Source organism: Mus caroli, chromosome 3, assembly GCF_900094665.2.
Source record: "Mus caroli chromosome 3, CAROLI_EIJ_v1.1, whole genome shotgun sequence".
Classification (NCBI taxonomy): Eukaryota; Metazoa; Chordata; class Mammalia; order Rodentia; family Muridae; genus Mus; species Mus caroli.
In genome coordinates, this window is record NC_034572.1 from 24,599,555 (window position 1) to 24,612,803 (window position 13,249).

At 36.6% G+C, this 13,249-nt stretch overlaps 1 protein-coding gene across 3 annotated transcripts in view; it reads left to right on the forward strand.

Annotated features, from left to right (window-relative positions):
• The window catches only part of LOC110291392 (EGF-like and EMI domain-containing protein 1), a 562,504-nt gene that overhangs the window by 389,904 nt on the left and 159,351 nt on the right, over positions 1–13,249 (forward strand). For all 3 annotated transcript variants that reach the window (XR_003836207.1, XR_003836208.1, XM_029475297.1), the window contains exon 5: positions 12,265–12,387. Coding sequence is in view for 1 of the 3 variants with exons in the window: in XM_029475297.1 (XP_029331157.1) it covers positions 12,265–12,387 (123 nt within the window). In the remaining 2 variants the exon portion in view is untranslated. The remainder of the gene's footprint in view (positions 1–12,264; positions 12,388–13,249) is intronic.

A 13,249-nucleotide genomic window follows, 5' to 3' on the forward strand; every position in this document is an offset into this window, starting at 1 on the left:
ACACACACACACACACACACACACACAGAGAGAGAGAGAGAGAGAGAGAGAGAGAGAGAGAGAGAGAGAGAGATCAATGTTATATGTAAAGTAGACACTGAACACTAATATTACATCTGTGGCTACCATCTTCTTGTGATTCCAGATCATTTGGGAAGCCAGCAAAGGGACGATTTTGGGATAATACATTGTGCTTCACTCTTTAGAGTGACTCATGTGACTTAACAACCCACTCTTCCTCTTTCTTTCTTCCTTCTTTTCTCTCTCCCTCCCTCCCTTCCTCACTCTTCCCTTTCTCTCTTCCTCCTTCCTTCCTTTCTCCTTGCTAGCTTGCTTCCTTTTCTTCTTTTATTTCTTTTCTGAATGCTAGAATAACTTGCTTTTGAGAACCTCACACATGGGTAATGCATCTATGACTTGCCTATCTCCTTCCTCCCCATGTATCTCTTCCAGTGTCCCACTCCAAAATCCATAATCCAAAATCTTTCATCATTTTTGTTATATGTATTTATGTACACACACACACACATCTACCAAGTACATCTTGTGTTGCCAATATATAAATGGTCCATGACTGCCATTTTTGATTGGACAAACTATGTGGAACTTATCACTATAGGAGATTGATTCTCTCTGTCTCAGGAAAACTGATCACCTTTAGCTCTTAACACTGTTCAGGAATGGAAATTTCTCGGTCACAATGATGACTCAAGTGATTTATTCAATTTTATTAGTTACAAGTTATACTTTGTCTCCCTAACTTGTAAACTTCAAATGCTACTCTGAGTGAGAAAATGTTAATGAAAATGTCTATTTTATAAAATGTAACTATATATATATACAGTTATTATATTTATGTTGCCTTGCAATCTAGGACTATATTTGTGTTGTTGATAGCATATAGAAATATTAAGAACAGATGATTGATTTCACCTTAAAATATCTCTGTTTTATGTATTTGTGAAAGATACACAGAAGAGTGGAGGGCTTAAGGAGAAAAAGCTCTCAATCCAAACAGAGAAGAAGACAACTTGCAGCAGTTGTTTCTTTACCACAGCCTTCTTTTTGAGTCAAAGGCTCTTATGTTATTTGTGCTTCTTTGGGGCATGTGGGAGCTTCTGGCCTACTTTCCTGTCTTTGTCTCCCAGAACTCATTTAAAAGGGAAAATTCTGGGATTGTGGTTACTGTTGGTCTGTGTACTGGATGTTATCTGCGAAGACTGCTGGGCCTACTGGGCAGCCACTGTTGCAACCTAATCTGGTTGCAGTACACTGAGCCAACCAGGGGCTGGTTAGTGATTCTGGATAGGATCTTATCCATAGGGTGGGTCTAACAGCAAGTGCTTCCTATTGGCTTGGCCTAAGATGCCTCATCTACATGGGTGCTGCCCCTATGTGACTGATGGCCACAATTCTCTCTATGTGGGGCTGTGGCTACATGACAGGGGTCTGGTGCTGGGAGCAAGTGAAGCTCCAACAGTCTCTTCATAGTCTCCAGAGCTTCAAGCCTTAGCTCATCCTTAGAAGGCTTCTTCTCACAGTCTACTTACCCCACAGTTTAATCGCTGTATAGGGATTTTTTTCATAGGTTCTGGGGATCCAACTCAAGGTCCCAGGAGGTCTTCATAGTACGTGCTTTGATCTACTATACTCAATAATCGTAATTTTATTTTGTAATCAGATTTTCTTTCTAAGTTTCATTGTACACATGTGCCTTATTTTCATAAATAAGAATGGTAGAATTACTGTATGCACAAATGTTGCATAAGTCATACTGCTCAAGAGAGCACATTTTTACGTAGCCAATTGATAAGAATTATTTATAAACCACAAGAAGAATTTGAATTAAGGGCAATATGTTTTTGAAAATAACATTACTATAAGTATCATGAACTTTTAAAGAAGAATAAAATTTTAATGAAATTACCATTGGGAAAATGATAATAGCAATTGCAAGTCTAGTTTATTGAACCTTTACTAAGTTATCAGTTTTGCCAAATTCATTTAATTTACAGAAAAGGTAACTTCTAGACTTTGATTAAATTCTGTAATGTCAACAATGTTACTAGAAGGATCTAAGATATGGCACACATGTATCTTCTAGTGATGGGAAGAGATGCAGTAGTTTACTTGAACCTACAAACATTCCTACTAAGCATGACACCTAAAGACATCTAGACTGACTTTCTGTAGACAGTACCTGTAGTGAGATGCATATATCAAAACCTCAGGAAAGACACTCACTTAAAAATCAGGATGATATACGAGATTTACTCTCACTTTGTGGAAATTTTCACAAAGGGTACACAAAAGTCTCTTCCACATAAAGCACACACATGCATTCTAAGCTGCCACATATATTGAGTTTTAGAGAAAGGTTTGAATTAAAATAAAATGTTTTTCATCTTACCTCTTGGCTCTTTGGAGCCACCTCTCTACAGTGTACCTGTCAGGCTTCCAGAATCCAGATGAGAATTCACTAACACCTAAACAAGAGACTAAATGAGGCATGAGACTTGAGATAGAAGCCTCATTTCAGAAAATGCTCACAAACAAAGAATTCAAAGCCATTACTTTTGCTTAAAGGTAAAAATTAATAGCTACTTTATGTAGAGATGGTTCTTAGTTATTTCAGGTCCTGCTGTAATTTTTGTCCCAGAGCAAAACTGTGCTAGTGCTCTTGGAAGCATCATATTTAATTCGTGAAGATGTTGTCATTTGTCATTACAGATGGAGTGATAGCCTTGATGGTATCATTGAACCTTTGTCATGACTAACCTGGAAGACTGGCTGTGTGTCAGAAAATTTTCTCATTCATCTTGCTTTCAAAGACCAAATTTATTTGCAACCTTGAATGACATTGGCTACATGAAACGGCCTGAAATCTATCATGTCTGAGTCTTATAAAACTACAATTTAAAACCCTAAGAGTTGACCTCGTTTTTAGAACCATCTTCAAAGTCAATGACTTTTGAAATATTTACTTATGAATCTTGGGGTTTTTTTTTTCAGCTGATAACAATAGCTTTATGTTTGCATGTAATATTTTTTCCGAGTACATGAAGTCACCTAACATACACCACATATTCTTATTTTATTTTAGAGAAAGTCAGAAATTAATGTCATTTAAAACGCATGTATATGCCATATGTTCATTAATGTCAGTGAGCAACTGGAAAGTCAACAGATCAAGACAGTCAGGGTTTAACCTCTCCTTCAATTATTCAGCTAACAATTGAAACAGTCAGCTTACATTGACAGAAGAATTGCATGAAAGTAGTTTATATTTTTCTTTTTTTCTGTAATTAAGATATATATAATGTGTTATGTGTATGTATCATGGTTCTATTCCTAAAGGTATTCTTAGAACTGGCTGAATTGATGGGAAGAAGCAAGAGGCTGATATAACATGCTCTAATAATGTTTTCTTCACTTCATAGTTGTCTTTGAAACTTGATCACTATGAATGTGTGATTTTAAATTTATAAAGAGATGGGGTATAGTTCATTGATAAAGAGCAATTTCTTTAAAAAATATAAGGTCTGTGATTCAAACCCAGCATTACAAACATGAATATTTTAAAAATTATTTTTATTGTATAATGTTCAATTATGTCTATGTAGGTCCCACCCCCCTCTGTGTGTGTGTGTTTGTATGTGTGTGCATGTGTGTGTATGAGCATGTATGAGTATAGATACCTGTACAGTCCAAAAGAGAGATCAGATCCCTTGGAGCCAGAGTTAGTAGTTGGTCTTAAGCTGCTCAGTGTGGGTGCTGGGAACTGAACTTGTGTCTTCTGCAAAGGCAGGGAATGCTATTAACCACTGAGCTATCTCCATATCTCTCCATCTCCTGAAATAAGATTTTCTATGGGGGTATCCTTGGGCTTTTTATGTTTGCCTTTTATTTAGGGTGTTTCTTTTATACTCTAAAAAATATTTTTTATAATATAGTTAGAGATTTGGTATGCTGCTAAATAAAAAAGATGAGTTCTTTTGTGTGGTCTTTTTATACAAATCATTTTGGCTATCAAAACCTCTAATTTCCTTTTATTTTTTAACTTTACCAAATTATAATCTAATATTATCAGCAGTTTGAGAGCCTCATGAAAGTATGGAGTCAGATTTGGTTTTAGGTTTATTGATAGTGTACATAAGGATTCAGAAAATGAATACATATTGAAGGGGTTCGCCTTCATCAGATTTTGTATCTTAAATTTATTATTAGCTTTCAGACTTTATCTTCCAAAGGTACACTCCATATTCCTATGATTAAAGGGCCTTGCATGTGACTTCCCTGATTTCAGTTGTAGCTGTCTAGTAGAAGAGATTTTTAAATAATAAAACCAATAGCTTTATTCCAGAGATGTTAAGTCAAGAGCACCCACCGTATAAAACAGATTAAGAATGCTTCAGCCTGGCTTTGGAGGTAATGTACTGGGTAGGATATCTGCGCCTTAGCCTTGGATGTCCACTCAGGCTTTCCTGGGGCAACTCTGGGAATGAAGAGAGAATAAGAAGCAGCAGGACAATGGGGTGCCTGCTCTGAAGCCAAGAACAATATATATGCTTATAAAACAAACTAAAAGAGAAAACAGCATGAGACAAACTGTTTGTAGATAGGTCTCATAACCATGCTCATGGAAACAGTAGGGTAGGGCAAGGAAGGCAAGTGAAATGCCATACCTGGACAGGGGAAGGTAGAAACCGTGGCTCTGAAAGGCAAAGAAAAATGTCAGCACACAATTAGATGCACTTAAAATTCAATGGAAGGTAAGAACAGGGAAAAATCAGGAGCCAGGAGATTGTCAAACACTTGCCAAAGAGGACCTGAGTTTGGATTCCCAGCCCTGTGCTATGCAGATGTGGTCCTAGGACTGGGAAGGTAGGAAGATCAGACTCCCCATGATCCATCTTTCTAGAATAGTGGAATCAGCAAAGTCTGGGTTCACCAAATGACTGACTCAGTGACTAAAATCGGAGCAATCTAGGAAAACACTGGATGTTAACCTCTGGCCTCCATATGCATGCACACACACACACATAGGAATGGACACATGCACACAAGCATATCATGCACACACATACATACAAAGAAAGACAACTAGAAATGTGTATTACAGTAAAATATTTGATGGATAGAAATAAGAAGGAATCTTTAAAGCCAACAGAAACTAGCCACATCATTTCCAATAATGATGGTGGAGTGATATATAAAGGGCTTGAAGAAGCTAATGGCCAACCTGGAGTTCTTTCCATTGAGAAGGCTCTTTACATTTGACATAGAGTAAATGGAGAGGTCAGCAGCAACAGATAAGTTCTGTTGATGTGAAAATTACCATTTATCCCTGTGGTCTTCTATAGTACAACCAATTTAAGCTTATTCCTGACTAGCTTACAAATAAATGAGATTCAGACTATGGTTATTTTACTTGGCTTTGACATTAATTGTGTTAACCCCTAATCACTCTTCTAACTGCTTGCCTGGCTACGTCCCCAGCATTATACTCAAGATGCTTGCTGTTTCTTCTGGTCATGTGCTCATTGTTGCTTCCCCTATGGCAGCTTATCCCTGTGTTCTCTCTTCTTCTTTCTTCTACCTCTATTCTCTCCTCCTCCAGCCGGGTCACTTCAAACCCCCATACCTCTAATCCCTCCAGTAATTGGCTGTAGCCGATTTTATTTAACAAATAGTTTTAAATTAAAGAATGAGGCACAAAAAAAGTTTGTAAACGTGAGAATTCACTCACAGGCCTAGACTTTCTGGTACAGAATTTAACATTACAAAACATAGCAACAGACCAAACCTAAACAGTCTTCCTGTTCAAAACATGTGATCATAACCTATAACAAGAAAGGCATCACACAAAATCAAATCACAAATCACACTACACAATATCTGACTAGTTTTGCTAAAAACTCTCAAGTACATCAAAACTAATAAAGTTTGGGACTCGAGAGACAAGGCAATTAAATGTGTTATGATATCATGGAAAGAATCCTGAGACAGAAGAGATGTATTGTGTGAAAATAGGAAATGTCAATAAAGTGTGACTATGTAACAATGGCCTATGGAAACTGACTCACTAATTAACTAAGTGTACCTAACTAACATAAGATATTTATAATCATGGGATGTGTGGGATGTGGGGTACAGGGTAAGTGTTTTAAATTTAATTTCCCTACAATGTAAAGTGATTAAAATGAAAATTCAGGAGAAGACATATTTACTAACAGATAAAACATGAAAAAACTCAACTAATTATACATATAAAAATATATATTCTGTTCAACGTTCAACAAATCAACATTGTTCTAGAAACAGGCAGATAAATGGAGAAAGAAATTATAAGTTCCACAAAGAGTGATACATGGATGAACCTAAGTTATTGATCACATAAAATAACAATATAATGTGGACACAGTTTAAACATCAGAAACTACTATAGTGATAATAGTCGCCATAGTAATGATGCAAAAAGTCTAAGCGTAACAGAGTCAAAATAATGCCAATGACTAGAGTCTCTGGAAGCGGTTAAACACTAACTTATATTATGATCCAATAATGAATGCTGTGGTATCCACAGTTACCACTGAGAGCAATAAATTAATATATAGTAGAAAGTTATAAAAGAGGGAAAATTAAAAACTAAAATACTAAGTTTAAAGGAAGGTACTTTTGGATAGGAATTATAACATATAGTATATGGTAACCTCATAGAAACATGGAAATGGTATATTTAATTCAAATATGTCAGTAGTTTAGGTCAGAAATACAGGTTATCATATAGTTAAAAAAGTAAGGAATCTAGAATGTATTTATGTTTGGAGAGAGCTAGAATATGTTCAAATAATTCATGAGAAATTTTCAAATGGGTAGATAATGAAGGGCAAAAGTGGACTATAGAGAATGAACTTCATGTCAACAGTAACCAGACATAAATGGATGCATGGAGCAATGTCACAGAAAGTCAAATTTAATGAGAGATGCTAGATCTAAAAAGACATATTTCAGAACAAAGGGTCATATCTTCTAGGAAAATGTGGCTATGTTAATAAAGCTGCAAACTATCCAGTTTTTAAACAAAACTTTCAATCATGAAAGGGCAAACCAAATCCAATAGAGGGATTGAGAAAATCCTTGAAGATATAAAAATATTGAAAGGCTGAGTAGCAAATTAGAATTAATTGAATATATATGTCCATACATATGTGACAGGTATACATATAACTTTAACTCCATATTAATCAAGTGTTAGAATATAAAGCCTTTTTTAAAAGTTTGAAGAATTTAGATTTTTTGCATATATACCATCTCAATCATGAAAATGATCTAGTATTTAATAACAAGAGATTAGAAAGTTCTCAAAAGTTTTGAAGAACCAAAATATAAGTTAAAGCAGTCTGAAGAAAACAAATGTTCTCTTCTAGTAGGAAATGTTTTAGATTGAATAATAATTAAGACATAACATGAAAATCTGTGAGGCAGAGCCAATACTTAAGCTGGAACTGGGTTCCCCTTCCTAAACATCTCCGTGCAATATCCTGTTTTCTAAAGCTGCCATGGTCTCTTTCTCTCCAAGGTCACATGTGCGACTGTTCAATAAGAGGAAGAATTTCTCTTGCTTCTAGTCATTGTCTCATTCCCCTCCTCTTCATCTTTTTCTCCTCCTTCTCCTCCTCTAATCTCAGCTGCCCTTCTGTACACTTGCTCAACAGGTACAGATGTGATGCCATTGGCTTCTAAGAGTGGATCATAAGAAATATTGCAGCTTCTCTTTGAACCTCTTAAAATAGGCTATCTGAGGATGAAAGCTACCATATCAAATCTCTGGATTTTGAGAACAAGAAGAAAGCTCAGGGCTGGCATGTAGAGGGGAAACATTCGGGGGAAAGAAAAATCTAACTACAAAACAGAAGTTCCAGCACGTCCACCAAGATTCCAGTCTGTAGATGAACAGCCAGCACACGGGGTGAATTCCACTGCTACTGTAGTCTCCTGGCAGTCTGAGGGACCTCACATGGAGCATCACCAAACTGGGACTGTCAACTTCCAATAATAAGAAAGAAAAGAACATATTTTCTTTTTAACAACTTACTGTTCAGGTGGATTGTCACACATATAGAGGTGAACATAAAAGACAGTAATTGGACTTAGAACAACAAAAGACACAAAGTACTCCTAATTTCTGTGTACTAATGAAAAGATAATTAAGGGGGACCAATGATCAGTGCTGGGAAATGAATGATGCTTAGACATTCGTTTTAGAAAACACAAAATAAGTGACACACAGCTGAGGTGGGAAGCTGAATGGATGGTGTGCTGGTCAGACTGAGAATCTTCTAACCTTAGATTCTTGATGAGCTCCCAGAGAAGGACTAGGAGGCGTGATGTTTTTGGAAAAGGTGTGTCACTGGAAGTGCTGCTTAGGTTTCAAAAGCCCACACCAAGCAACCCAGTGTGGCTTTCTCTTTCTGTCTGTTTGTTGCCTATGGGTCAACATGTAGCTCTCAGCTACTGCTCCAGCAACATGCATGATGCCATGTTCCCTCCTATGATGATAAAGGACTAACTCTCTGAAACTGTAAGCTTCCAATTAAATTCTTTCTTTTGTAAATGTCCTTGGCCATTCTGTCTGTTCACAGCAATAGAGCAGTGACTAAGACAGAGGTATACAAGATGATAAGATATTTGAAATATAGAAAAACATGTGATAGATGATAGATAGATAGGTAGATAGATAGATAGACAGATAGATAGATAATCAGTACACAAATACATACTTATAGGTGACAGACGATAGGTAAATATATAGGTAGATAGATAATAGGTAGATGGGAGATAGGTTATAGATCGATGACAGAAGATAGATAAGTTATAGAAAATGACAAATAACAGAAAGATATAAGGGAATTTGAAACTATCCTAGTAAAAATAAAGAAGAAAAATTATAATATAATATAAACATATTATTTACTCCATCTTCAAACATGTTCTATCTTCAAAATGAATTCAAAGAACAAGAATGGAGACCTAAGCACAGAGAGGAAAAGTTGGGTATTTAAAAGCTAGTATGAGTTAAGAAAAGCTTAACATAGTATATTCAGACATATATGTGAAATAGAAAAAAAATCCCTACAGTCACACAATTTACCCCAATGTATTTTTGCTGTATAATTGAATATATATATTTATATATATATATATATATATATACAAATAAGTATATATATATAATTGAATATAATATATATGTGTCAGATAAATTAAGCTCATAAGTCACACACACATTAGTACACAATACACACACATAGCTGCATGATGCAGGTGGTATAAGAAATGAATTCAAACATTTAAGTAAGAAAGAAAACCAATCAATGAAAACACATGGTAGAACTTGTGGCTCTAGCTATGTATGTAGCACAGGATGGCCTAGTAGGTCATCAATGGGAGGAGAGGCCTTTGGTCCTGTGAAGGCTCTATGCCCCAGTATAGGGAAATGCCAGGACCAGGAATGGGAGTGGGTGGGTTGGGGAGCAGGGAGATGGGGGAGGAGATAGGGAATTTTTGGAGGGGAAACTAGGAAAGGGGATAACATTTGAAATGTAAATAAAGAAGATATCTAATAAAAAATGGAAAACCAAATTATATTTGGAGGAAGGACAAAAGAAGAAGTAGTTCTAACTTGCTTTGTTCTCATCAAACATGGCAATAAGAAGCTGGCAGTACAAAAAGTGTGTGGGGAGTGGCCTGAAAAAAGTGAAAAAAAATACAGTCATATCATAAGTTTAGCCACTAAAATCATACTTAAAATCCTACCGGAATCCAAAAATATATTTAAAGGCACAATATATTGGTAAGGTTTATTTTAGAGATGAAAAAGCCAGTTGTTGTCAAAATCAAATAATTTTCTGTGTAGATTCAGTAGTGGTAAGACTTACCACTTGTTTATAATTCATATATGTATGAAATCAGAATGCTCTTAATCTGATCAGATGAATCTCCATAGATAACATGGAAATATAGATTCATTTTCATTCCTCTGATGTGCATGCTAAAAAAACCTCCTTTGAAACCTTGTAGGGAGATGAGATGGATTGTGAACATCTATTTAAGATTTTACTGTAAAACCAATAAGTGAAATAACCAACATTTTAAAAGTTAAACAAATTGACTATTTGAACAGAATTTTTAACAACTGTCAACCAAATGGCCAATAACATGAAAATGTTCTTAACCTAATTAATAACCAGGAAAATGCAAATTAAGTCACAACATGATGCTATTATAAAATTCTCAGAGGACCTGAAACAGACAAAAGGACATCGGAAACACTGGAGAAAACTAGTAGCACCTGGTTCCTAGTACACAGCTGATGGGAGTATGAATTAGAGTAATCTCTGTGGGAGAATGTTTAAGTATAAATAGTAACAAAGAGCAAGTCAGACTTTGTGATCCTATGATTTCAGTTGAGATATATTATCCAGTGGAAGTACTCGTGTGACTCCACTGAATGCTTACGTACATGAGAGTATCCATGTTACCATTCTTCAGAGTCATCGAAACCAAAAATCATGACCAATTACGCTTTATCTGTAAAACTGATAGATACACATTCTGATAGATCCACAGAAACAATATTATTAAGGAGTAAGGGGGCATGAACTGCAAGTTCATGCAGCACACCGATGTGTCTCAAAAGCACGATGATTAATGAAAGAAGGCAAATACACACACACACACACACAAAGATTCACAGTACAGGTTTGTACACACTACAAAAACAAAGTAGGACAAAATAAAAAAGCTGACTGATAAGCTTTCAAAAAGAACAAAACAACAAAACATCTGTGCCCTTCAGCTGTAGCTAGTGCTTCTTTGGACATTAGTCACAGCTGATCCTCACAGGAAGATCATGCTGGTAGTCTGGGGATTGGCTCAGCAGCAGAGCATTAGCTAGCACACACAAGCCTTCAGACTGGATCCCCTACTTTTAAAAATTGTCCTTGCACACTTTATTTTTGCAAAATCAAAATATATACTTTGTAGGATTGGATACTTTTTTGCATGGGTGACACACTTCACTGAATAGTTTTAAAACAAGCAGAGGCAGTTTCAAAGGGGGAAACGCAGTTAGAAACGTCTAATTAAGAGTCCCTGTAGCTCACTCTGCCTGTTACCTTTTCATTTGCAAGGTGGCAGTTAAGTTACTCAGGTTGGACACACAGATCCTCCATCTCTTTCTACTTGGCTTCTGCCATTCCACACTGGTTCCCCCTATCTCTTTCTGTCCCCAGTCTCCCATCCTCATCTACTCCTTTATGTTCCCCCTTCCCCACCACTCTCTTGCATCTGCATTCATCATATTGAGCAAGAGTCTATCAAGAACTACTCAGCATGTGGTAAACATGCTGAATTGAACAGAACTGTTCCACTGTTACCTGGCAGCTCTCTTCCTAGTGTGAAAACGTTTTAGAATACACCTCAGGTGTTATTTGGGTAGGATGAATGCACAAAATCGAGTTCTGTAATTAAAGATGACTTTTAGCTATGGGTTTAGAAGTAGGCACAACCAAGTCAGCTGTTTGACTGTCAAAACATGCTGGATAATACAGAACACTATCATAGTTTCTCCCTGCGTTCTGGATCTCATCCTGAAATGCTGGCTGCTATGAAATTTCTCTGTCATATGAACTCCAAAACTGTACAATGCTAAGGGCTCCTTATTTACCTATTCAAAAGTAGCACTTCAGATACCAAAGACTAGGAAGTGGGTATTTCTCCAGAGCACATTAGCTCTGATTAAAATGCAATCCTAGGGCTGGGGTACAGCTCACTAGATAAAGCAGTTGCTTCACAACCTGAGGTTGAATACTGTGCACAGTCAGTTACAGCAGTGCATATCAGTAAACCCAGTGCTTATATGTCAAGATGTGACAGAAACTGAGAGCTCACAAACTCTCAGGGTAACTGTTGTAGCATCCAACAGAAAGAACACGGCTGAAGGTAAGAACACCTGAGGTTGTCCCATGAGTTCCATCTTCATGTTGTGGCATGTGTAAGCTTACAGTCACACACATACTCATACCCACATGCACATACACACAGACACAAAACAAAATAAAAAGAGAGGCTCCTTTTTTTTCCTCCTTTAATCCTGAAGTGGAAGGAATGTCAAAATGTTGGATCAATTTTAGTAGGGACATTAAAGTTTCTGGGTGTTTAGGTTGCAGGGACTGATTCTATTTATCTATCCAATTGCAGATATAAATGAATGTGCTGTTGACAATGGAGGCTGTCAAGACCGATGCTGTAATACGATTGGCAGTTATTACTGCAGATGTCAAGCTGGCCAAAAGCTGGAGGAAGATGGCAGAGGATGTGAAGGTACCAGTTAAGACTGTCTGCTTGCTGATAAGGAAACAGAGAACATCTATATAATGCAAAAGACTTTTTTTTTCATCCAAAACCAGCTGAAGCACTTGTGTTAAATATTGTCAAGAGCATATCTTCTTCTACTTGTGCCTAGATTACCCATTAGAACACTTCAAGAAGCTTATTATAGGCAGTGTATGACTGTATGCTGGTAGTGCTTTTGCCGTGTTCTGATTATAGAATTCCAATCATTTATTTAAGTCCCAGAGTAAAGTACATTTTTAAAAGCCTTTCATTTATTTCTATAGCAAAAATATGTTGCTTCTCAGAAAATAGTCATAGTTACTAAAATAGAAATGGGGGACACAAGCTTACGTGGGGACAGCATCCTTGCATCAAACGAGCTTTTCTGCGAGTTTAATTTTTCTTTTCAAATTAATTCCTTTCATCTTTAATGTTTTAAATTCATCATCTTATTTACTTGACAGTCGTTGAGTTCCTGTTCTGCATTAGGCTTTATTCTATGCCTTAGAGATGTAAAATTAATGAGCAATAAATTCTTCCCTGAAGGAACTCATTGATTAGAGGCAAGGATGGAGACGTGTGCTCAGATCTTACAAACTGATGTGCTCAGGCATTTTTAAGTGGGGTTAAATGCACTGGAAACAATGAGATGAGGTCTTTACTCTCAGCTCTGCCCCTAATTGTATAACCTTGGGCAAGTTACTTAATCTCTCTGAGATTGGCATCATCTGTAAAATTTAGGATAATGTTAGCTCCTGAAACTGCCAGCAACGTTGCTCTGAGACCTAAATGAGACAATGTATTCAAAGCACTTAGCATGAAGGGTGGTGTAGCCTAGGCTCAGAGGATA